Source organism: Bubalus kerabau, chromosome 11 (genome assembly GCF_029407905.1).
Source record: "Bubalus kerabau isolate K-KA32 ecotype Philippines breed swamp buffalo chromosome 11, PCC_UOA_SB_1v2, whole genome shotgun sequence".
In the NCBI taxonomy this organism is placed as follows: domain Eukaryota; kingdom Metazoa; phylum Chordata; class Mammalia; order Artiodactyla; family Bovidae; genus Bubalus; species Bubalus kerabau.
Genome location: NC_073634.1, coordinates 47,542,849 through 47,568,022, shown reverse-complemented (window position 1 = coordinate 47,568,022; position 25,174 = coordinate 47,542,849). Strand labels below are relative to the sequence as shown.

At 50.9% G+C, this 25,174-nt stretch overlaps 1 protein-coding gene across 7 annotated transcripts in view; it reads left to right on the top strand.

Moving 5' to 3' along the window:
• LIMS1 (LIM zinc finger domain containing 1) overlaps positions 1-25,174 on the top strand; it is an 82,277-nt gene that overhangs the window by 46,810 nt on the left and 10,293 nt on the right. For 4 of the 7 annotated variants that reach the window (XM_055540243.1, XM_055540244.1, XM_055540245.1 and 1 more), the window contains 2 exons: positions 21,996-22,155; positions 24,543-24,609. In XM_055540243.1, coding sequence (XP_055396218.1) covers positions 21,996-22,155; positions 24,543-24,609 — 227 coding nt within the window. Of the gene's footprint in view, positions 1-18,154; positions 18,623-21,995; positions 22,156-24,542; positions 24,610-25,174 lie in introns of those variants that run through there. The other 3 variants (XM_055540240.1, XM_055540241.1, XM_055540242.1) reach the window with 3 other exon arrangements.

Genomic DNA, 25,174 nt, shown 5'->3' with positions numbered 1-25,174 from the left:
ATCAGACTCACAGATGGTCCATGACCCCCGAAAGGTGGGTCCCAGGGTCAGAGGTCAACCTGCAGAGCAAGGCCTGGTGCGATGCTCCCTGGACCTTCCTGTATAGTCATTTCATCCAAGAGAATAAACTGGCAGAGCCATCAGGTCCCAGGAGAGCCCGGTGGGCGGGCGGGCAGGTTCACAGAGCAGCCGCCCCTGTGGTGGGAGTTGGGAGGTGCCCCTCGGTGGTGTGTTTGTGAACCTTCAGCTCCTTGGCAGCTGATGGGCAGTAAAGGTGGGGGCGGGGAGCCCGGGAGCTTCATCAGGTGGGAGCGCTGCCCTACCCTGAGAAATGAACTTCCCATGTAGACACCCACATGGCCTCCCTCAGTACCAGATGCTTAGACAGTCCTTTGAAATTTAAAACTATTTTTAAATAGCCCTGATCTCCACCCAGGCTCAGTTGACAACTTTCTGTGGAAAAGCTTGAAAGGAAGGAACCGGGACGTGAGATGTCCTTGTCGCTGCCCCCTTGTGCACTCCCCCTCCCTCTCTCCACGCAGAAAACTGCTGGGGGTAAGTCACCCCAGCTGCACACCCCGCACAGCAACTCCCAGTGAACTTGGGCCAGAGGGACAGCTCTGTCTGTCTCAGTCTGTTGTCAGTAAAATGACAGTGGTTAAAAGACCTTTGCCCAAAACCTCGGGATTTAATTTTACCCAGTTGGTAGGAGAAGGCGATGGCACCCCACTTGAGTACTCTTGCCTGGAGAATCCCATGGATGGAGGAGCCTGGTGGGCTGCAGTCCATGGGGTCGCAAAGAGTCGGACACGACTGAGCGACTTCACTTTCCCTTTTCACTTTCATGCATTGGAGAAGGAAATGGCAACCCACTCCAGTGTTCTTGCCTGGAGAATCCCAGGGACAGGGGAGCCTGGTGGGCTGCCGTGTATGGGGTCGCACAGTCGGACATGACTGAAGCGACTTAGCAGCAGCATATATTAGCATCGGTTTACTGAAATTTCAGTCTGTCAGCACAGCTATTTTAAAAGTCAAAGGCCATGAATTGTTTCGGTTTGTTCTTTTTTTTCCTGTTCACATCCTTTTAACCTTAGACTCATCACCTACAGGATTCGTCCTACACAGTAGGTGTTTCCTGTCTCGTCAGCTTACTAGTTTCCAAGCCCTTTTTCCTTGTCAGCGGGCCGCCTAGAACCTTTAGAAGGTCTCTTAGAAATCAAGCTCTCTTAACAGAGACACTCAGACTTAGAGAACCGACTTATGGTTAAGGAGGAGAGAAGGGACAGTTAGGGAATTTGGGATGGACATGTGCACACTGCTGTATTTGAAATGGATAACCAACAAGGACAGCACAGGGAACTCTGCCTAATGTTATGTGCCAGCCTGCATGGAGGGGAGTTTGGGGGAGAATGGATACATGTATGTGTATGGCTGAGTCCCTTCGCTGTTCACATGAAACTATCACAACGTTAATAACTGGCTATACCCCAATACAAAATAAAAAGTTTAAAAAAAAAAAAACACCATGAACAAAAAACAAAATCAAGCTCTCTTATTTACATTTTCTTATAGATACATTATGTCCTGTGTTATAGGACATATCCATATAACTATGTTATAGTCCTATGTTGAGGTTTCTGTGTCTGCAGTGGCCACAAGTAATTGTGTTTTATTCATTAGGTGTCTTACCTGTTTTGATGCTTAGAGTAAAAAAAAAAAAAAAGATTTTTTTTTCTCTGCGTTTTTCACCAGTCATGACAAAAACTATAAGAATTAGACACTTTAGGAATCCTGATTTGAGGTTTCTATTACTGTAAACTTTCAACTTTTCTGTATTTTTTTGGGGGGGGGGTCTCAGTAGGATTCTAGAGCTTTGTACGAAAGGTATGTGTAAATCTTCTATATTTCTCGCATTTATTTTGAATAAGCGGGACAGTGAAAGTCCAGGAGGTATACAGCCGTCTTCTGCTGCTCTGCCCAATGCCAAGGCTCCCAGCACCAGTTTTGTGTCCCCTCCCAGAGAGAGGGAAGGCAACACCTGTCACTTCATTGCTTTTACCTTTCATCACTAATTAAATCTAGAGTGGTAACAATATTACTTGGGCTTCCCTGGTGGCTCAGACCGTGAAGAATCTGCCTGCAGTGTGGGAGACCTGGGTTTGATCCCTGGGCCTGGAAGATCCCCTGGAGAAGGGAATAGCAACCCACTCCACTGTTCTTGCCTTGAGAATCCCATGGACAGAAAAGCCTAGTGGGCTACAGTCCATGAAGTCGCAAACAGTCGGACACGACTGAGTGACTAACACACACACAACAATTACTAATTTCCCCAATGCATCTTCTTTAAAACCGGATATTGCATTTTGATGGCAGCTGTAGAAAGTCATGTTTCTAGTGGGCGGTGGGATCAGGGTCGCAGCCCCAGGGGAGCCAGGGCTGCAGTGCTGAGTGAAGGAGGGAGACCAAGAGACCCTGCTTCCATGGGATGCCCCAATACTTGGATTCACAGTACATGTCCTAGAGAGGGGAGTATGTTAACTCTTTAACTCTTGGAGTGAAAAGAACTTTCAGAGCCATTCTGCTCTCAGCCTGGAGGAGATCCTGGCAGGAAGATGCTGACACAGACAGAAATTGCCGGAACCACAAAGCCAGGCTGCTGGCCGAGAGCAAGAGTGGCCTGTCCTGAGAAGAGGCTGAGTCAGAGCTGCCTGCTGTCTTGCTGGCATCCTGTGAGGCCGGGTGACAAGGACGTGTCCCTATTGTCTGTCCCCCATTCTGCAGACACCCACCTACACTCTTCACCCCAGGAACCAGACCTACCCTCCTTACTTGGGGTCAAACATGCAGGGCTCTTGGGCACCCAGGACAGTTCTGGGTAGACATTGGGCATCTCAGGTGAAAGGACCCCAGGCGATCCTAGGTTGAGACAATCCCCAGATGGGGGTTGGTAGAAGAAACCACTTTCCTTTCAGTTATGAATTTTTGAGTAACATTTAATGGGGGAGGAAAGAAGGCACTTCCTTCCTTTCTAAAGAGGATTTAGAGCTCAGTGGAGAGGGAGGAACTAGCTGATGCCTTGAGAACTGGGCTTTTTTTTTTTTTTTTTTTTTAAGGAAAATGTCCCTATGAGCTCCTGATGACCAGGCACTTCTTGACACCGGCAGCTGCCTGTGAAGTGTTGGTGGGTTTCCTGGCAAATAGAACAAGGCAGGCCCCTCCTCTAGTCGCTACCTTTCAGGGACTTTTCAGCCGGTTTTGATCAGAACGATGCTGGTAGGATTCATGCCGGCGCCGGTGTGATGGCTCACCGCCGCCAGGCTTTGCCTGTTGGTCAACACGTGAGCACCAGGTCCCCTCCGCCCGCCCCCAGGTGCAGGCGGAGATAAGCCCGGCCCAGGGAAGGGGTGCGTCGGGGAAGCAGGAAGCGCCGGGCAGGGCGCCACCGCCCCAGGCCTCTCCCTGGGCCAGGTGTGCGCGTGGGACAGGACAGTCTCCGTCCGTGCCGGGCTCCGAAGGTCGCGATCGGGGGGTCGGGGGCGGGCCCTGGAGGGTCGGGAGCATGACGGCCTTACAGCTGAAAGAGCTCTCGCAGTCGGGGCTCTACCGCCGGCGGAGGGACCGGCCGGACAGCCTGCGGCTCCCGGGGCAGCGGGAGGAGGTGCTCAGGTGAGTGGAGCCGCGAGAAAGGGGATGGGCAGCCTGAGCTCCGCGGGTCTCTCTCAGTCCTGAGTCCTCTACCAGTAATGGTAGAGCTGCGGACGGTGGAGACATGCATCCCTTTGGCTTCTTAGGACGCGTTTCAGAGGGGTTTTTCTCTGCTCTTTAGGGGTGAGGTTTGTGGATGGTGTCTTGGTTGGGGTCGGGGTGGCTTCGAAGGTTCTTTGTTACTGAAATGGATTTCACATAGGAAGGCAGAGCAACTTCTGAATGTACCTGGAAGGGAAGGAAGGACATCACAAACTCCCAGACCTTTGTAACTGAGGAGCTTAGGAGTTTTCTATTTCCATAACTTGTCTCAGACAACACATTTTTAGTTTTTGTTGCCCCTACTGAATTTCTTTCTTAGGTTTTAGGTTTTGAAAAGCCCCTGCCACATTAAGCTATGGGTTAAACTGCTGTGTTCTCTGTGAGGGGTAGCGGCTTTGTCTGAGGGAACCCTGCTCCTGACACCTATGCTGGGCAGCACATCAGAGTGTTTGTGGACCCTCTGTTCATGCATTTGATTTTTCCACTTAGATGTGGGAGGAATAAATACATTATATACTATTGCTCTTTCTCCTATGAATTTATTTTTAGAGTTTATTTAAAGGAAAAAAATTGACAAGGAAGCTCTTTAAACATATTAGATTTGTCTACAAATTTACCACAATAATTGTACTTTGGGAGGGAAACGTTTATTTGAAAATTGTCCACTCTTGTCTGCATTTGAAGAGAGCTGCAGCATTAAGTCGCTCAGTGGTGTCCAACTCTGTGACCCCATGAACTATAGCCCGCCAGGCTCCTCTGTCCATGGAAGTCTCCAGGCAAGAATACTGGAGGGGGTTGCCGTTTTTTTCTCTAGGAGATCTTCCTGACTCAGGTATAGACCCCATGTCTCCCGCATTGCAGGCAGATTATCACTGAGCAACCAGGGAAGCCCGGTGTTGACACCAACATTATTTGGGTTTTTTTCACTATGACTTCGTGTGTCTCTTAGCTGCATTCAGTCGTCTTAACTTTGAACTGACTGGATTAAACAGATTTTTTGTTGTTATTGTCTGTGCCATGCAACTTGTGGGATCTCAGTTCCTTGACCAGGGGTTGAACCGTGGCCCCTGCAGTGGAAGTGCAGAGTCTTAACCACAGGACTACCAGGGATAAGGATGAGGTTTCGTGGGAATGTTGAACGCATCATGCTTGACCAGAGAGGCAGGTAATCACGACCACTGAAATGAACTCCAATCTATTCTTGCTCTGAGAGCAAAAACTTACCAAAAATAGTTTAATTTCAGATTTGAGATCCTAAAGAATTTACTTTTTAAAAAAGTTATATAAAACAACATTTGAGACCAGCCATCTTTTATTTATTTTCACAGTTGCCAGAGTCCCCATGAATGAGCCTACCTACATGTCAGAGGGGCTGGTTACCTGTGTAGTCATAGAGGCCTTTGAAACAATGCGATTATTTTCTTTTGTCTGGAGTTTACATTACCGGAAGAAGAATCAGTCTTAAGGTGTATTGCTTGTTGCCTTGGGTTGAGGGGTCGTGTTTCTGTTGATTCTGCTTTGTCGTCCCCTGGTGATAAGAAGGGATTTGGGCTTCTGCCATTTCTTTGTCCCCAGGTGCAGGGAAGTGACTGTGTATTTTAGGACTGCGAGCTTAGCCAGGAAAAAGTCCTCTATCGATTTAGAGAGGCAGGGTTTTCACCTCGGAAGTCTGTGTGTAGTATCAAGTCATGCTCCTCGGATAATAGGGGTGGGAGGGCTGACTTTGAGGTTAGACACGCCCAGTTCAGGCTGCTGGGTCAGGAAACCTAGATGAACCTCAAGAGGCTCCTCTTTAAAACAAGGATAAAGATCACTACCGTTATTCAGTGTTAAACCCTCGCCACTGGCTTAGCAGGAGGTGGTATTGTCGTGTGAATGTTGCCCCGTGTGGGCTACTCACTCAGCTGACACTCATCCTGTGTCTCCTTGTGCGCCAAATCAAGACACTGGGGATGAATGCCTACTGTGTGCTGGGTCGAAGCTGGGCCACCCTGACACCAGGGATGAGTGCCTACTGTGCGCTGAGTTGAGATTGGGCTGCCCAGGGACACCGGGGATGAGCACCTACTCTGTGCAGAGTCAAGGCTGTGCCACCCTGGGATACCAGGGTCTGGGTCCCAGAGGGTCACCTGCAAGTGTTCCTCCCATGAGCTGCTGTTGGACTGAGCACCTGTGACACCAGGCACCTCAGAGTTGCATAAAACCACGCTAACTCTGACCCCCACACACCTGTTGTTTTCTTGGCATGATCATGGATTCGGGCAGAAAAACAACCAGAGACTAGCCTGGCTCTGTTCACTGCCAGAAGACGTTTTCCTTTTGAGTTGGAACTGAAGACTGTGCTCTGCAACAGGACACATGTGTCTAAAGAGCACACGAGAGTCATGAAAGTTCTTCCTACCTCAAACTGAAACTGTTTAGAACAGAAGCTTGTGAAAGGCTTTCCTGAGAAACACTGCCGGTATCCACTTTAGACACAAATGTTCTTATGTAAAATCTACTTTTAGAAATAATCATGAAGTATGTCTCACATTCATACAGAACAGTGGTCCCATCAGCTTCTTAGAACTGCCATAACAAGTACCACACAGCCAGGGAGGCTTCAGATGCAGAAATATGTGATTCTGTGGAGACTCGGGGTCAGAAATCAGCCTGGCAGCTCCCCCAGCAGCTTCAGGGGGTCTTTCAGAGTGTCTGATTTGTTGGGCATCACCCCACCCTGGCCTCTCATTGCATGGCTGTGTCCTCCCGTGGCTGTCCCCCCTGTGGCTATGTCATCCCATAGCTGTGTGTCCTCCCTTGGCTGTGTGTCCCCTATGGCTGTGTCTGCCCCGTGGCTGTGTCCCCCATAACTGTGTGTCTTCCCTTGGCTGTGTGTTCCTCTGTGGCTGTGTTCCCCCCATGGCTGTGCATCCCCCCGTGGCTGTGTGTCTTCCTGTGGCTGTGTGTCCCCCACGACTGTGTGTCCCCCATGGCTGTGTTCCCTGTGGCTGTGCGTCTTCCCATGGCTGTGTCCCTTTCTATGGCTGTGTCCACCCCCGCATGGCTGTGTTCCCCCCATGGCTGTGTTCCCTGTGGCTGTGTCCCTTTCTGTGGCTGTGTCCACCCCCCATGGCTGTGTTCCCTGTGGCTGTGCATCTTCCCGTGGCTGTGTCCCTTTCTGTGGCTGTGTCCACCCCCCATGGCTGTGTTCCCCCCATGGCTGTGTTCCCTGTGGCTGTGCGTTTTCCCGTGGCTGTGTCCCTTTCTGTGGCTGTGTCCACCCCCCCATGGCTGTGTTCCCCCCATGGCTGTGTTCCCTGTGGCTGTGCATCTTCCCGTGGCTGTGTCCCTTTCTGTGGCTGTGTCCACCCCCCCATGGCTGTGTTCCCTGTGGCTGTGTGTCTTCCTGTGACTGTGTGTCCCTTTCCATGGCTGCGTCCACTCCCCCATGGCTGTGTTCCCCCTGTGGCTGTGTCACCATGTGGCTGTGCCTCATGTGGCATCTTCCTCTCTGTCTTTTCCATCTTTCCTCCCCTTGTAAGGGCACCAGACATGTGGGTGTCACACCTGCCTGTTCCAGTGCACCCTCAACTTGTGCCTTAGTTAAGTTGGCAGACACTCCATTTCCAGTAAGGTCACATTCCCAGGTACCAGGGTCAGGACGTCTGCACGTCCTTTAGGGGGCAGAATCCCACCCATAGCAGTGTTTTTTCCCAAATAGTAAAGATCATCCCAGTGTGCAGTTTTTTAGAAACAGCTTTGTTGACATGAAACGAATGAGCTCAGTAGATACACAGTTTAATGTGTGGCTGGATCAGTTTTGAGAAGTACCACCATCAAGGTCATGCAAGTCCCTAAGTCCCAGCCTGCGTCGGTGACCCTCCTGCATCCCTTAGGAGTCTTGGCCAATGTGGTCACTCTGGCTGTGTTTTCATCTTCTAGGGTTGTGTATAAATAGAACCATTCAATCATGTACCCTCTGTTTTCTTTTGGCTCTTTTAACTCAGCATCATTGTTTTGAGACAAGTCCACGGTGCCTGATTCGGGATCATTCGGGACTGCTAAGCCGTTGTCCACTTATAGATTTACTGCATTTATTGGTTGAGGGTTGAGTGGTGTCCAGGTCTTGGCCGTTTCAAATGATATTTGCATGAATGTTCACATACAAGTTCTGTGCTTTCCTTTCAATTGCAGGGAAAGGCGGGGTTGTTTGGTGGGTACACACTTAATTTTTTGAGAAATGGCTAAACTGTTCTCCAAAGAGGCTGTACCATTTTGTAATCCCTCCAGCGGTGTTCCAGGAATCCATTCTCTCCGCATCCTCCCCCAAACTTGGTGAGGTCTGGGGCCTCAACTTTTAGCCTTTCTGGAGCATGTACTGACGTCTCCTTGCATTTCTCTTAACATTTGTGAAGTTGAGTGTTGTTTCTTGTGTTATTTATACAAGATATTCTGTATCTTTTTTGGCAAAATTACCGTTCAGGTTTTGCCCATTTTTCACTGTGTTATTTCTTACAGTATTCAGTTGAAACAGTGCTTTATGTATTCCAGATACAGGTCAGATATTGTCAGATACCTATTTTACAAAAATCTCCTCCCAGTCTGTGACTTGTCTTCTTATTTTTATAAATGTTTTTGAAAAGCAAAAGGATTTTTTAAAATAATTTTACTTATTTATTTTTGGCTGTGCCGGGTCCTTGTTGCTGCGCGGGTTTTCCTCTAGTTGTGGAGATTGGCGGCTACTCTCTACTTGCGGTTTGGGGCTTCTCTCTGCCCTGGTTTCTCTGGTTGCAGAGCACAGGCCCTAGGAACTGCAGCGCCCTGGCTCAGTAGTTGTGGTGCATGGGCTTAGTTGCATGTGGGACTGCATGTGGCATCTTCTAGATTAGGGAACGAACCTGTGTCTCCTGCATTGGCAGACAGATTCTTTACCATTGAGCAACCAGGGAAGCCCTGAGGTGTTTTTTTTCTTTTTTTAATTTTGATAGTTTATTCATCTTTTTATTTATATAAAGTTTTTGCTTTTTCTGTTCTATTTATGAAATATTTCCCAAACACAGAGTGGGTAAGATTATTAATAAATAATTTCGATTTAAATATAGAATAATGAATCTTTATACCAGCTTGGCCTCTCTCACAGTTCCCAGCTTTTCTGGCTGTGAGGGGTTCTCACAGGGTGCTGCACTGTTCACAGAGAAGGAAGGGCCTAGAAGACCCATGGTTGGCGCTTTGGGAACCGAGTGTTCAGAGTGTGAACTCTTGACTACTCACTTAGGCCTCTCTCAGGTTTAGGCTAAGATTTCTTACCTGACAGTCAGAATACACCTGATCATATCTTAAAAGTTAAAAATTTACCAAGGGTAACGTCCTGTAATGCCTGTTGAAACAAAACGGAATTTTTCTGCCTCATTGATAATTCATAGAGATTTGCCAGAGAAAATAGATTTTAAAAGCTAAAAAATATGACATTTTGGGGGGAAGATCTCCTGGAGGAGGGCATGGCAACCCACTCCAGGATTCTTGCCTGGAAAATCCCATGGACAGAGGAGCCTGGCAGGCTACCATCCGTAGGATCGCAGAGTCGAACACAACTTGAAGCAACTTAGCACGCACGCACGCACGCGCACAGGACATTTTTGTGTCATAATGAATGTATCGCTTAAAATTAAAACTAAACACTAGGAGAATATCCTGCTTTTTATCTTGCCTGAATATTGTCCTCCTGCCCCAGCATCTGTGTGGGGGGAGCCAGAGCTGGGACCCAACCCGGAATCAGAGCACAGAGAGTGTGTGCTGGCCTCTGAGAGTCTCTGCTGCCAGCTTTAGTTTGTAGCTCTAGCACAGAGAAGTTGTTGGGGCAAAACTGATATTCTGCAGTGGTTTACAAATTTTGTTTTATTTGCTTCACCTCGCAGCTTGCGCCCAGTGGTTGAACTCAAGCCCTCAGCAGTGAAAGCTCTGAGTCCTAACCACTGGATCCCCAAGAGTGATTCAGACTGCGCTTCCACTGCCAGGGGCTTAGGTTCCATCCCTGGTTGAGGAACAAAGATCCTGCAGGCCCCCGGTGTGGCAAAACAAAACAAAAAAGTGTCTCTCTAGAAAATTTCAGTAACATTTCCAGGTGCAAAAAAACATATTCTTTGTTTCATGGTGAAAACTAATGTCAGTAATCTAGGCTTGGAAGAAAAGTTATGACCAACCTAGATAGCATATTCAAAAGCAGAGACATTACTTTGTCAACAAAGGTCCGTCTAGTCAAGGCTATGGTTTTTCCAGTGGTCATGTATGGATGTGAGAGTTGGACTATAAAGAAAGTTGAGCGCCAAAGAATTGATGCTTTTGAACTGTGGTATTGGAGAAGACTCTTGAGAGTCCCTTGGACTGCAAGGAGATCCAACCAGTCCATTCTAAAGGAGATCAGTCCTGGGTGTTCATTGGAAGGACTGATGTTGAAGCTGAAACTCTAATACTTTGGCCACCTGATGCAGAGAGCTGACTCATTTGAAAAGACCCTGATGCTGGGAAAGATTGAGGGCAGGAGGAGAAGGGGACGAAAGAGGATAAGATGGTTGGATGGCATCACCGACTCAATGGACATGGGTTTGGATGGACTCCAGGAGTTGGTGATGGACAGGGAGGCCTGGCGTGCTGCGATTCATGGGGTCGCAAAGAGTCGGACACGACTGAGCAACTGAACTGAACTGAACTGAATCTAGGCAGGGTTGGAGATCAACTGATGTTTTGTTATTTAGTTGCTAAGTCATGTCTGACTCTGCAACTCCATGGACTGTAGCCCCTCAGGCTCCTCTGTCCAGGGGATCTTCCAGGCAAGAATACTGAAGTGGGTTGCCATTTCCTACTCCAGAGGATCTTCCTAACCCAGGGGTAGAACCCAAGTCTCCTGCATTGGCAGGCGGATTCTTTACCACTGAGCCACAGGTATTTTAGACAGTGAGGTTTTATAAAAGTATAACCAAAAAAGATCAAAAATTTTCCTAGATCTGGAACCATTCTTTGTGTGGCAGTCAAGAAATGCCTTGTAAGTGATTTAGCTGGAAGTAATTTCTATTCGGCACAAATTGTAGTCTGGGCTCTTCTTCATTTAATATTGTGCTGTATTTAAAGAATATACGGTCAGGTTGTGGGTTTTCTGCACTAGACGTTGGTGGTTCTGTCTGCGTCGTTAAGGTCCTGCCACGTGCCAGCGATGTGAGTGGGGAAGCTGGTTGAAATACTCATTGTCTGCTAGCAGAGAAGTTAGTGTGCGTGGAAAGCAGAGAGAGAGATACTTAAGAGAGCGCATGTTGTTAGAGAAAGGCCCAAGACGCTGCAGGAGCAAGTGCGTTAATTATCTTCTATGAGAAACAAATTACCCAGCACTTAGCAGCAATGGGAGCTGGCAGACTTTTTGTTAAGAGCCAGTGATAAATATCTCAGGCTTTGTGAGCTGTCTGTGTCTCAGCTACTCAGCTCTCTGTCATAGTGTGTGAGTGCAGGCTTGGAATATGTGAATCAAGGTGTTGGTGAACTGTATTTACAAAAGTAGCCGGGCAGCCAGATCTGACCTGTGGGCAGGATTTGCTGCTGGCAGGCCTGCAGTCACCATTGTGATCATCTCCCATCTCCTGTGGGCCAGCGCCTGTGCTGAGGGTCTGGGAATCTGCCTCTTCCTAAGGCTGGAAGGGGATGGGGTGTGAGTGGCCCCAGAGAGGGGACGAGAGTTACAGCGCTTCATAGCCCAATCCCAGAAATGACCAGTTACCACTCTGCTGACCTGTTTTCACTGGAGCTGTGGTGGGGTGGTGGCACACAGATGTGGGTACTGTCAGGGAACTGGAAGGACCATTGGGATGAATGTGGGGAACCTGCAGCAGGGCCGAGATGTTCGGTCAGCTCCGAGTCTCACAAGGAAAGTAGGGGTTTACAGCCAAGGCGTACGCGGGGGTTGGTCAGCGATGGAGAATTACTGAGAGGGACGATGGGGCTGGGCGGTGTAGTGGGGGAGGGATTGAGCCAAACCAACCTCACGGGATTCCTGCTGAAGACAAGCTAGGGCTTTGGACATCACCTGGGATGGGGATTTGGGGGATGGGGAGAGGAACCAATCAGATGCAGAGAATCTGATGGAGGTGGGGGGAGGGATTCGAAGATCTGATGGAGGTGGGGGTTCTGGCTCAGCTGCCGAGCAGGATTCCTATGAAACTGGACACTTAGAAGTCAGGGTCTCCTGGTCAGAGAGCTTGGCGGGAGTGTTTGTGGCACCGGAGGGGGGATTTGTTGGCACCATTCTCAGCGTGCATCTTCCAATTGGCTTTCCTGGTAGACTGAGCTCTTTGAAAGCTTGGTCATTTTGTTCTTTCTCTTTTCCCAGCTCAGTCATGTGTCCTGGGCCAGGACAGTTCTGGTGGCATCTCTGCTCTCATTTATGCAGTAAGTAGAGATGGTTCTGGTTTGTGCTTTGCTGTGCTTGGTGTGGACTGGGGACAGGCAGGTGTATGCCACCCTGGCATCAGCTCTGTTAACAAGAGGATTAGGGCCCCAGAGTCAGGAAGACTCACGTCCCTTTTATATCATTTAAGTCATAAATGTGGAAGACACCGCAGGGCACCACTCAGCCTCCTGAGTCCTGTGCTTCCCCTGCACAGGCCTCCCTTCCACAGCTTCCTGAGAGTTTGTGGGTGGGAGGGGCAGAGGGACCCCTCCCCGGGCTCAGGGGGACACAGGTGGGAGGCTCCCTGGATCCTGGTGATTTTACCATGTGCCCCCTTCCCTGCCCAGCATCACACACAGGTGTAGGTGTTTGTCTGGATCCAGGTCTGAGTGCAACCTCAAGCAGTGAGTTGGGTCCAGTGGAGAGAGGATCCACAGGGAGGTCAGAATAAGGAAGGCTCACTGTAAAGATGGGTCACTGACTCTTAAGGGCTCAGATGAGAAGGGCTGCAGGAGGCCGGGAGGAGCAGCCCTGCCCACCCAGGACGCCCACTGGGGGCGGGGCCAGGAAGAAGGGGCAGCAGGCTGAGTGGCATCTCCATGGCCCAGTGCCCAGATTTGGAACAGAGCCCCAAGGGGTGCTCTCGAGGAGTGGGCGGGCCTGCCTGCAGTCAGAGCAGGTCAGGTTCGGTTAGGTTTGGCGTGACCACCACTCCTCTAGCAGCACAGACTTGTGCCCACTGAGGAAAGTTGGGGACTGGCCGAGAGCTTCCTCCCTAAGCCTGCGACCTGCCTGCAAAAACCTAGTTCACCCAGTGGGTAGGGGGCCTTGTAGGAGGAGGGGGGCTGCATGGATCGGAAGAGGGGGACATGGAGAGACGCTAGCTGGCACTGGATACCCTGCTCGGCCCTCACGTGCCCCAACAGTACCTCAGGGGCATCTCGGGCATGATAGATGAAGCAGGTCCCTCGCCAAGTGTGGAGTTAATGAAAGTTTTTAAAGTTATCAGAAAACACGATATTTCAGTTCCTCCACTTCCTCTTGTCCAGTATTTTCAAATGTTGCTTAATGTGCTAGAATGTACAGGAAAACATGTCCTGTGTTTAAAAGAAAACAACTGGCAGAGAGACATGTAGATTAAAATTTGAAAGGGTTGTTTTGACTTGAGCAAAATGTTCCTTTCTGTCCTTTGTCATGAACGTCTCACTGTTTTTCGTTGAGGAGGCTGGCCTCACAGTCAGCTGGGTCACAGATGGTCAGAGTAACTCAGCTGGCTTCCTCCTCCAGCTCCACCAAAGGTCAGCGATAGGGGAGCCGTCCCAGCTGAGTCAGAACTAAAATAAGAACCTAGCTGAGAGCCAGAAGGCAAACAGGTCGTAGCCACCTTGGTCGTGAAGGTGCTCTGGACGCTCTGCAGAAGAGTTCATCGTAACTCGGCTTTCCCTGAAGTCAACACTCTCACTCGAAATACTGCCCTTCTGTGTTTGAAACACAACACCTTCTCGAGTTTGTGTGTTTTGCTCAGGTCACAGTAGATCCCTTAAAAAGGACATTTAGAGGTGAGACTGTGTGTTTGTGGTCACAGAATGAGTGACAAGAGAAGTGACCTGAGGGTGGAGGGGCTGCTCCAGGTGCATTTTCCCATGAAAGACGTTAAACACGCAAAGAAAACCTGCCCAGCCTATAAGAGGAATTCTGAGCATGTTCTTCAGGTTAACCAAACCCTGCCCTTCTGAGTGACTATGGGGATGCAGTGGGAGGGGCCTAGAAGCCGCTTGCAGATTCCAGGCACTATGGCAGTCCAGGGGGTTTCGTTACTGAGGGCATGAAGCCAGGCTGAGGTCGTGGGTGGGACCCTTAGATGAAGTCACCCAATCCCGGGGGACCTGGGGCAAGGACATATCTGCCCACTGGCTGGCCCGTCCTGTCCCCTGGGACTTCACATGGGTAGAGCTGATCCCACTGGTTGGGAGCTGGGGGAGCCTAAGGGCCTGGTTGGGAGGCGTGTCTGTGCGGGCTGGCCCCTTTGCAGGAGGAGCAGGCTTACGGCATCGCGAATTCCACAGCTCCCAGACACAGGTCAGCCAGCACAGGCCAGAACCCAGAGGAGCTTCCAGGAGGAACTGGGCGTGGGCAGGCCTGGAAGACCGGAAGCTGGGGAGGAAGGGCCTATATGTCTCTGTCCTGTTGGACAGTGTCCACAGAGCTGGGAGTGTTTTATCATCACCAGTCAAGGCGACTGTCAGCAGCCCTCCCCACTCGTGGAAACACAAGTGTGTGTGGTTTTGAACAGGAGCAGAGATTAGGTGTCAGTGGGCTGCCTCTGTGTGGCAAGACTTAGTGAGTCTTCCCTGCCTCTTGTCCCTCATCTGTAATAAGCTGCATGTGTTTGGAGTTGGGGAGTCCAGCCCCCCACAGAGCCATGCACTCTGCCCCCCACCCCAGAGCCCACAGGGTCCCCACCAGGGGGCTGCCCACCTGCCCATCATTCCCCAGTTTTCTGCTGTTAAAGATTGTGCCTCTTGCTCCTGTTGATGGAAATAATCAATAAACAGTCCACAATAGGAATAGAGAGAAGCTTGTGACTTTCTGAGCCAAACTGTGGACTGTAACCCAGAAGACAGCCACTCGGGTGACTGAGAACCTGCTCCGGGGAAGCCGGGTCTCAGTACAGTTTTCTCTTTGTCAGAACAGAGACCATTAAACACGTCAGGGACGCATTCCTTCAAGGTTGAAAAACAACAGGCCAGCGTGTGCAGAGCCAACGTGGCCTTGGCCCCTGGGAGGGAGTCATCGTCTGAGGACTAGCACTGGTGTCCTGGAAGGGCAGCGTTTAACCTTTACTTTAACAAGGACGCTCTTCATTTCTGGTCAGTGTGTCCTTTTCTCTAATAATTAAAGCAGGTGTATGATATATGCCTGATAGGCCACAAACAGGTATAAACTTGGAAGTAAGTCTTGTTTGAGCCAGAGTGGCATCCCCAGGCCCGCGTGTGAGGACCCCTCTCATGCCTCCCTCCCCCCTTCCCCCCACCGGGCTGGGCCTACACAGCAGGTGACAAGGGTGCAGCCCCCCTTCCACCTGGTGGAGGACAAGAGCACCTGAGCTCTGCACTCTGGCCCTTCCTGCTGCATGGCTTCCTTCTGCTCTGCAGCCGCGAGCACTCTGACCAAGGGGCAGAATATCACGGGAGCAGCAGCATCCTGTGCTCTGGCCACCCTCACCTCTGTCCTCCTGTGGAGGAAATGGGCGTTTGTGCCAGAAACGGGGGCGTGAGAAGGAACCTGCCAGCACCAATGTCTTTACTTCATGTCACAGTTGTTTTGTTTTAGTAGAAAAGGAAAATCAGAGTGAATCTCCCATTTGAGTGAAATAGAGATGCAGTGAGGGCTTCCCAAGTGAACTAGTGGTAAAAAACCCAAAAAAACCCAAAAAACAAAAACCAAAAACCCGCCTGCCAATGCAGGAGATGCCAGAGGCCGGGTTCAATCCCTGGGTCAGGAAGATCCCCTGAGGAGGGCATGGCAACCCACTCCAGTGTTCTTGCCTGGGAAGCCCCATGGACAGAGAAGCCGGCAGGCTACAGTCCATGGGATTGCAAAGAGTTTAACACGACTGAGCACACATGCACACACACCCAGAGAAACAGTGAACACAGTCAGTCTGCCGTGTGGTTATTTAATCAGGATGTCCCCACATGCTGAATACACGGGGCTCTTGGAGCCAGAGGTCTTGGAAGCTCCTGCCAGGCGCTGGGGTAACATCAGCATGGGACTGCACCCACAGAAGGGGGAGCATTGACCTGCACGTTTCTATGTCGGAGTCCGTTTCCCAGGCAGTCGGTCAGCACGTTCCACTTGGTGTTTACCAACCATGTAGATGAGGACCTGCCATGTAGCCCCAGGCGCTCTGCTCAGTGCTGTGTAATTACCTTATGGGAGAAGAATCTGGAAAATAGGGAATGTCTGTATATGCATAACTGATTCACTTTGCTGTCTGGAATAAAGTAACAACATTGTAAATCAACTATACTCAAATAAAACTTTAAAAACCCAAGTAGATGAAATGTTTGGTAATGATGCATGTAATTCAGTTGAATTCAATGTAATTCAATTCAAATAATTCCAAAATTATTTGAGAGGATTTGAATTTTAAAAGTGCCAGTTATTAAAAGTTGCTTTTTAACTTTGCCAAATGTGCTCAGGCTTCTGTCCAGGCCCTCGTTGTTTGAGCTCTTAGGAATAGCCGCCATTCTTGATCTGTTACCTTGGGGCAGGTTATTCATCTCGGGCAGGGTGTTACATCAGGGGCAGAATTTGTTCTGGCTGAAATCATGTCATCGGCTGGGCTGGTGGACGTGCAGCACGTGGGAAGGCTGAACACCGGATTGCAGGATGTGGGAATGGTCAGCTCAGCAGCAGATGAGCTGCGTGTGGTTCCGCATCCAACAGGCTGTTGGGTGCACTCAGCCTGGGTCCTGAATCCTCCTGCTCTGGTCTGAATGTTTGTGCACCCCCAAAATTGCTATGTTGAGATCCTGACCCCTGAGGCTTGTGAGGCCATGAGGTCAGATGTGAAGGTCTCTTGAATGGGACCCGTGGAGCCCCTGTCCCTCCACCACGGGAGGGCTCAGCGAGGAGGTGCCAGCCAGAACCCAGGGGGCAGGGGCAGAGTCCTCACCTGGTCCGGCCACACTGGCCATCCTGGCACCTTGGTCCTGGGCTTGCTGCGTCCAGGACCGTGACACATGAATTTCCGTTGTTTATGAGCCACCTGGCCAGTGGTGTTTTGTTACAGTGACTCTAAGGGACTGAGACTCGGCCCAGTAGATGAGAAAATGGTCAGAGCTCATAAAATACAAGCCTCTCCAGTCTGGATGGATGTCAGGGACGTCTGGGGCACAGACCTGTCCTGTGGGATCTGCCAGAGGGACTCCATGTCAGCCACGATGAGGAGGGAGGTTGATCAGACAATAGAAGCCCTCTGGAGAACCTCTGGGAATCCTAGAATCCAGGAAACTACCTCACAGGCCCACTGCTCAAAGCTGGCCTTGAGGTGTTTTATATTAAAACAGCTTCCCACTTGCTTCAAGGCTGTCTTGCTGCGCTGTGCAGGCTGTAGTGATCTCGGTCAAGGGAGTTCAGATAAATGTTTTCTTATGGTTACAATCACAGTCTAAAAGAATTGTTTGCATTTCTTAGAGTGACATTATTAAGTGCCAGAAATGGTTTAAAAGTAACAAAAGGCCTGGATATAAAAATTGAGCAATGGTGTTGATTTGGCCTCAAATTACCCCTTGTCCTCTTGGAGGAATAACTCATGTCCAATCTGTGTGGCTGGGTGGGGATGTGAGGGACCAGCTAGGCGGCCCGTGCAGCCCCCACCGGTCGGTGCCACGTGGTTGCCCTTCCACCCTCAGCTTCTGGACCCTGGGGAGCAACACACTGTTACCTGCGTGAATCTTGCAGGGAACACGCGTGGCTCCCGGCCACACGCAGGCTCCCTGTGCTGAGTGGGTCGGGCACCTCTTATATACCTGCTAGGTCTGCAGAAACGCTACAAGCACGCAGTAGGAATTCCTAATGTTCTGATGTGACAGTACATACTGTTAGGAAGTAACTAACACAGGCAATTACTTTGTAAGAAGCTGAGACCCCCAAAAGAACAGTGGCCCCCTGCTGCCCAGGAGATGCCCTCAGGCTGTGTTGAAGGCTCTAGGGGCTGAGAGGTGGGACTGGACAGGCTGCCCCCTCCCCCATCTACTCCCCAGGCTCCAGATCCCCACCGCTGCAGGGCTGACGGTGAGCGCTGCGGGCGACCCTGTGGAAGGAGCACAGCCAGGTGCAGAGCATCCCTTGTCCTTTACCCGAGATGCAGACCCAGGAGGACTGGCGGCTGAGTTACAGGCTCTTACAGGCTGACTGGGGCCAAACAGGAGGAGTTGTAACTGGACACGGCCTCTCTCCCTGGCGCCCCTTCGGGAGCCTGGGACTGAGCTGTCACTGCCCAGAGCCGAGGAGGGAGCGGGTTCCTGCCAGCGCCCCCACCAGCTGTTACTTCCCCTGGAGGGCGGCCACACAGCCGGTCCTTTGTCAGGGGAGGGCCCTGCAGCTTCCAGACCCACGGCAAGCTCAGGAGCAAGCTCAGGACCGGAAGGGCTGCATGACCCTGGAGCAGCTGACGTGTGGGAACCGGGAGGGGAGTGCGGGGGAGTGACCAGGGGAGCCGCCTGGGTGTCCTGCGTCCCTCCATCCCCTGTCCCTCAGTCCTGCCGCTCCCACCATGGCACTCCGGGGCCCGCGCCCAGCCGTCATCCCGGAGGACCAGGAGGTCCCCCCGGCGGCCCGTAATGGGGAGCACCAGGGTCTCAGCAGCCAGGACGAGAGGGCCGAGTCCAGGCTGCAGCGCCGGCACAGCGATGTCAGGGTCTACAAGGAGTTCTGTGACTTTTACGCCAAATTGTGAGTGGCCCCCTCCCGGGCCCCCTCCTGGGGCTGGAGTTCACTGCCTTGGGGTTTGACCTGCACCTTCAGCGGGTCTCCTGCCAGGACTGGAGGTGGGGGGCGAGGATGCCCAGGACGAAGTGCAGAAAAGAAGGAAGGAGAGAAGGAAGGTGCTGCCTACAGGCAGGAGGCGGGCCCTGCTGACTCGTCCTGGGAGCTGGAGTGGAATCACTGCATCTCCATCTCCATCTCCCGGGGTGCTTAGCAGGGAGGGGAGTTTACCTGGCCTGAGTCTCTGCTTCCTCCATCCACTCCCTGTGCTTTTGCAATAGATATCCCGCTTCTCTTTACCTGAGATAGCAAGCTTCTGACAAGCTCTAAGACCAATGGGACCAATACAGTTACACTGTAACCAGAATGCTTGGTGAACTCGAAGTGCTTTGGGGGCTCACATTCCTGCACTTTAATGCTAGAATATACGTTTCACACACTTCGATAAACAAGGCACTAGAATAACAGAAGGCTCGGTGATGTCAGGTTTTCTTTTGTGGAGGCGGATCTGTGGAGGCGGATAGGCTGAGACAGTTGTGACCAAACCACCACCAAGGCTTTCATGCTCCCCAGGCGTACATTTCCCACCATGGAAATCCTCTCTGAAACATTAGCCTGTTAATTGTAACTAATCCGACGGCAGCTTACCCTGACTTTTACAAGTAGCTTCTATCATCTGCAGTAACCGTGTCAGTCACTGTGAGAAGACTGAATAGGTCAGTGTTCAGTGTGGGCCTCACTTTACCATCTGGGGGTATTGACCGCGGGGGGCTGTGCCCCGAGCGAGGGTCAGGGCTGTACAGGAACTCTGCATCTTCCACTGAATTTTGTTGTAAACCTGAAACTGCTCAAAAACAGCCCATTAAAAATATATATATACATACAGTGCCAGCGGGTCAGGGAGGAAGAGCAAGGTAAGCAGTTGAGTAGGTTGGTGAGATTATTGGTTTGTTAGGGCTTCTTTCCTCAAAGTTTCCGCTAGTGTTCTCTTTGCTTTGTTTTCTTGCTAGTTGTTAAAATGAACAGTTCTTCAAAAACACCGAACTTTATCTCTAAGACTAATTTACTTTTCCTGTGTGTGGGGGGAAAACTTGCTTTTATAATGTCTCTGCCTGTTTTCTAACTACATTCTAATCTGTGAGTATTTGAACTTGAGTGTAAATGGTCTGTAGTGTAATGAGCATAAATGGGTCAGTGATAAACAATTTGATATGGGGACCCATTCATAGTCTTAAAAAATATTGAGGTCTCCAAATACCTCTTGTCTTTAAAAATATTGAGGTCTCCAAATACCTCTTGTTTTATCAGTATTTACTGTATTAGAAAATAAAACTGAGAAAAATTTTAAGTACTTGTGATTAGTTCATGTAAAATAACAACATGCTCATTACACATTAATAATATTAATATTAATTTTATATGAAATATGTTTCCAAAATGACAAAACCCTGGTAGAAAGAGTGGCATTGTGTTAACATTTTTGCAAATTGTGTGTCTCAGTAAAGCCATGCCACCTGCCTTCATCCTTCTGGAAGATGTTGTTTTGAATGAAGTTTATAAAGAAATTGTGGCCCCTGTAGAGATGTGGGGAAGGGGGGCCTTTCCTTCTGGAGAATGTCACCGATCTGGGAAATCAGTATTCGGGGCACTCCAGGGTTTCTCCTGTAGCTCTCTTGGAATTCTGCTAAAATCACTGAGAATTCAGTGACTCTTTTGAGAGAATTTTAAATTAGTAACAGTGCTTGATGTTTGAGTAGCTCTTTTTGGTTTCCAAAGTGGTTTTATAGGCTTTTTCTTATTCAACTCTCGGAGCAGCACTGGGCCTGTGGGGGCGGCTGTGGGCCACCGCACGTTGTCGAGGAGCACCTGTGGATTTTGGTCCCTGTTGGGAGAAGGGGACCAGAACCAAACTGCCCTCGTTTGTCCGGCTCGCAGCAGAGCCGGGTGACAAGGGAGCGATGGCTTCTCTCCCTGACCCCCAGTACTTTTTCAACAACAAATAGAAAGTTCGATTCAGTAGAAGACTTAGGTCAAGTTTGCCAAGTGTCAAGGCCACGTCCCTCCCTTCCTTTCCTGGCAACGCTTTAATCGAGTTTTGTTGGTGTGGGGTCGTGGACATGGACTTCTGCATGGGGTGTGAAGTCGACAAAGCAGGATATTGCTCTGTGAGACCGTTGCCAGGAGAGGGCGGGGTCGTCTTCCGTGGGAGTGGGGGTGAGGTGTGCTCTGTGCAGACCTTGCTGAGGAAGCAGTGAGATATGGGCTGTGATGGGGACAAGGCAGAGGTCCTCCAAGGGTGGGGGGAACTCCTCCTCCTCCTTGGGGGCTGGGCAGGCTGCAGAGGTTGGCAGTGACTGCCCAAGCAGGGCTGAGTGGGTGTCTGGGGGCGCAGACGCTGCCCCTGGGACCCGACACACAGCGGAGCACATGCTCTGAGTGGGCGTCTGGGCATCTGAAAATAAACCCACAAATCATGAAGCTGCAGGGCCAGCACCAGCTCTGCCAGGGCCTTCCCCCTGGGGGCCATCCAGAGACCCAACAGTCCTTCACCGGAGCCCACAGTCTGGAGAGATCTGATCGGGGGTTCGGTCAGGTGCTTTCCCTTTACTGAATGCACCCAAGTGTTCGGAGTCCAGGGGAGCCCTGGCTGGTAGCTCGTCAGCTGGGGTCTTGTCATGGTTCCTCTTTCCTGACAGGTCTCTCAGGTCCTGTCGAGCATGATACCATCATCCCATTGTGGCTCCTGGGCGGGGGAACTGGGATTCTGGGCCTGAGTCTCCCCTGAACCAGACAGCTGTGTGAGGCTGGGCTTGTCAGTCTCTGGACCTGCACATCACTGGCTATAAAATGGTCTCAGGATGGGAAATTCTGTGGCTTTCAGATCCATCTCCCAATGACCGTGTTCGGATCCGTCTCCAAGTGTCCGTGTTTGGCATTTGTCCCCCTGTAGGACTGAAGCTGCTTTGGCAGGGCCTCAGCATTCGGGGCCTGTATCTGGGCTGTGCCTTCAGCGTGTCCAGACCATGTTTGGGGGGAGTTCAGTGAAGCCAACGTCAGGCCCTCAGTTCAATCCTTTGAGGTGGCTCATGAGGCTCCCCTGCAGCCCTGGCTCCTCACGGGCTGGGCAGGGGGTAGGGTGCCCTCTGGGCTGTTGGCAGGAGGATGCAGGATGTTAGTGAACCAGAGGGTCTGCACCCAGATGCCACGTGAGAAAGTGGGCTTGAGACCTTGGGTCGCAGGCGGGAAGCCAGCTTTATGGACAAGACACGGTTGTTGTGACCCCAGACCAAGCTGTCAGGAAGAGCTGCCATCTGTGACCCATATCCCCTGTCTGTTGCAGCAACATGGCCAATGCCCTGGCCAACGCCAGCTGCGAGCGCTGCCGGGGTGGCTTTGCACCCGCTGAGAAGATTGTCAACAGCAATGGCGAGCTCTACCACGAGCAGTGCTTCGTGTGTGCCCAGTGCTTCCAGCAGTTCCCGGAGGGCCTCTTCTATGAGGTGGGTGCGGGTGAGCTGCAGGGGCGGGGCAGTGATGCTGTGTTGGTGGGGGCTGGGCAGTGATGCTGGGTGGTGGTCAGCCCTGTGGATGCCCCCCAGCACCTGTGTCCTAAAGGGGCTCTTATTTGTGAGGTGGGGGCACCCCTTCTTATCCTGTTCTTCTCAGTGTCTCCTCTTCTTTCCCAAACACCTATTCTTCCTGATCCTATGGTTGTTACCATGGGTGTTGGGCGCAAGTGTGTTCATGCTGACTGGCCTGAAGTGCCCCCTCATGTCTGCTTTGGGGCTGGTCTAGGGACGGCCTCAACCTGGGAGTGAGGACAACAGTGTATGTGTGTGTGTGTGTGTCTGTCTGTCTGTATGTTCTGTGTGTGTCTATGTATATATCTGTGTCTGTATGTGTCTGTGTATATCTGTGTGTGTGGTGTGTGTCTGTGTGGTCTGTGTGTGTGGCTGTGTATGTGTGTGGCTGTGCTTGTGTCTATGTGTGAGTGAGTGCCTGTGTGATCACCTCCTTGTGTGTCTGCACGCATGTCTCTATATGGTGATATGTGTACACAGTTATGTGACACCCAGAGGCGGCTACTGTTTGGTTTCTCCTCCTGCAGATTTTAAACTTTTCCTGTTTTACAAGCCATTCCTGAGGAAGGAAAGGTGGCTTTTAAAGGTCATTAGTAAGTCAGTTGTTGGTCAGTCCAACGGTGTTTTCCCATAGGAATGGGGCCTGGGAGCAGGGCTTGCAGCCAGCCTGTAGAAGTCATGGGGCTGCAGAGCAGAGCAGTGGGTGTGTCGGGACAAACTCCAGAACACCATGTTGCTCAGACACATCTTTTCAGCTCCTACCGTGTTCCCAGGACACACATTCTCTACTACAGAAACCCTCACCGTCAGAACAGGAATCTCTCTTTCTGTCAAGGGTGATAGCCTTCAGGGGACCATGGTTCTGGGGACCGAGCAGGGTTGTCCAGTCCCTAAGCTGGTGCAGGGGAGGCCGTGGCCCCTGGCACCCAGGCCCGCAGAACAGTCCTGGGAGTCCAGGGAGCCTGCCCCAAGGAGACATTGGTCTCCACACTTGTAAAGCCCTCTACCTGCCTGATCTCCTTCTTGAGGCCCAGAGAGGCTACGTGCCCTTGACAAGAGCAGACTAGTGACGTAATAGGGTTATACCTCAGTTTAGTCTCTGATATCTGATATGGTTTTCTTTCCCTGACCTACTATTTTCAGAGCTAAGATTTTTACTGAAATGGGTAATTATGGCAATGGCCTTATGAGAGATTCTAAGGAGGGAAAGAGAAGAGGCAGGCTCCTATCTCCACGGCTTGCTGTTGCCTCTCCATCACTTTCTTTTCCCCATACTGTGAGAAGGATACAAGCAGTCCCCCAAATAGAAAACATTGATAAACTAGATAACATTGAACTCCAAGTCTTCTAGGTGTCAGGCATCCTTATCAGTGGAGGACTGAAATCACTGTGAGGGAAAGAGGGTTCCTGCTTACCTCGGTAGGATATGCTGCTCGTGCGAATAATCAAACAGTAAATGCAATTTAACACTTGTAACATGCTTTCCTAAAAACTATTGATCAATTGATAGATTGACTTGGCTACATCAGAATCTTCACTGCATCATGTGGGATCTTTGATTCTGGTGCAAAGGCTCTCTAGTCGAGGCACACAGGCTTCGTAGTTGAGGCACACGGGCTTGGTAGTTATGGCACGTGGGCTTGACTGCTCCTCCACTTGTGGAATCTTCTGGGACCAGGGATCAAACCCATGTCCTCTGCATAACCACTGGATGGCCAGGCAAGTCCCGATACTTACATTTTGATCATTTGTATAGTAATAATCTTTGTAATGGGCTTCCCTGGTGGCTCAGATGGTAAAGAATCCACGTGCAATGCAGGAGACCTGGGTTCAATCCCTGGGTCGGGAAGATCCCCTGGAGGATGGCATAGCAACCCATTCCAGTATTCTTGCCTGGAGAATTCCATGGACAGAGGAGCCTGGCGGGCTACAGTCCATGGGGTCACAAAGAGTCGGACATGACTAAGCACTGCACATCACACAAAAGTGTTGACAGTTAAAATAGGCTAGAATATTTACTGTCTGTAAATTTGTTTTTTCAACATGAGGAGAGGGGTCTGTGGTTCTCCTCCACCCTGCAGGTGGGGTTTGAGCCAAGACCTGGTGAAGCCTGGTGAGCAGGGGTCTCATTGCTCTCTGGAGGCAGAGAGTCACTTCTGGTCTCAGCTGGTCAGGGAGCCTGTCCTGTATCCACACGCAGGCATGTAGAAGGTGCCAGAGGGTGCCCTTCTGCTTCACAGGCCTCAGGAGGATGATGGATCCTGGGGCTGTCTCCTACTCAGGGGGGCCGGTACTTTCTGTTTCAGTTTGAAGGAAGGAAGTACTGTGAACATGACTTCCAGATGCTCTTTGCTCCTTGCTGTCATCAGTGTGGTAAGTGTTGGTGCCCAACCTGCCGTGAAAAGTAAGTTTCCTTCTGCAGGACTTCCTCCCACGAGCTGCGTAGGAGGGAGAGTCGTCAGGTGCTTGTCAGCCGCACTCCCCGTCATCGAGGTTAACCACTTGGAAGAGTCCCAGCCCGAGAGCTCCGGTTCTCATGGCCCAAGGGGTGACTGACCCCAGGACCTGCTGGGCTTCCATGCAGTTCCCTTTTGTCAATGCAGTTGGTGGGGGGCAGCGGGGACCTTGAGAGGCACAGGGGTGGCCTGCCGGTCACACAGCCGGAGAACGTGGGATTAGCGAGTAGATGCTGAGAAGCCTGGATGCAGGAAGAAGTTAAGTCTGCGTTACAAGAAAGCAGGCTGTGGATTTCTGCTTTCTGTGCCCATGACCTCATATAACCACAGGCCTTGGAGAGGGAGAGCCCACACCTTGTTTAGAAAAGGAGAGCAGACCCAGAGATGAGAAGATGGACCGAGAATGTGGCTGCAGGGCCAAACACAAGGGCTCAGGGGACATGGAGGCGTTTTTCTAACACAGCACCTCCTGTGGGGTCCTA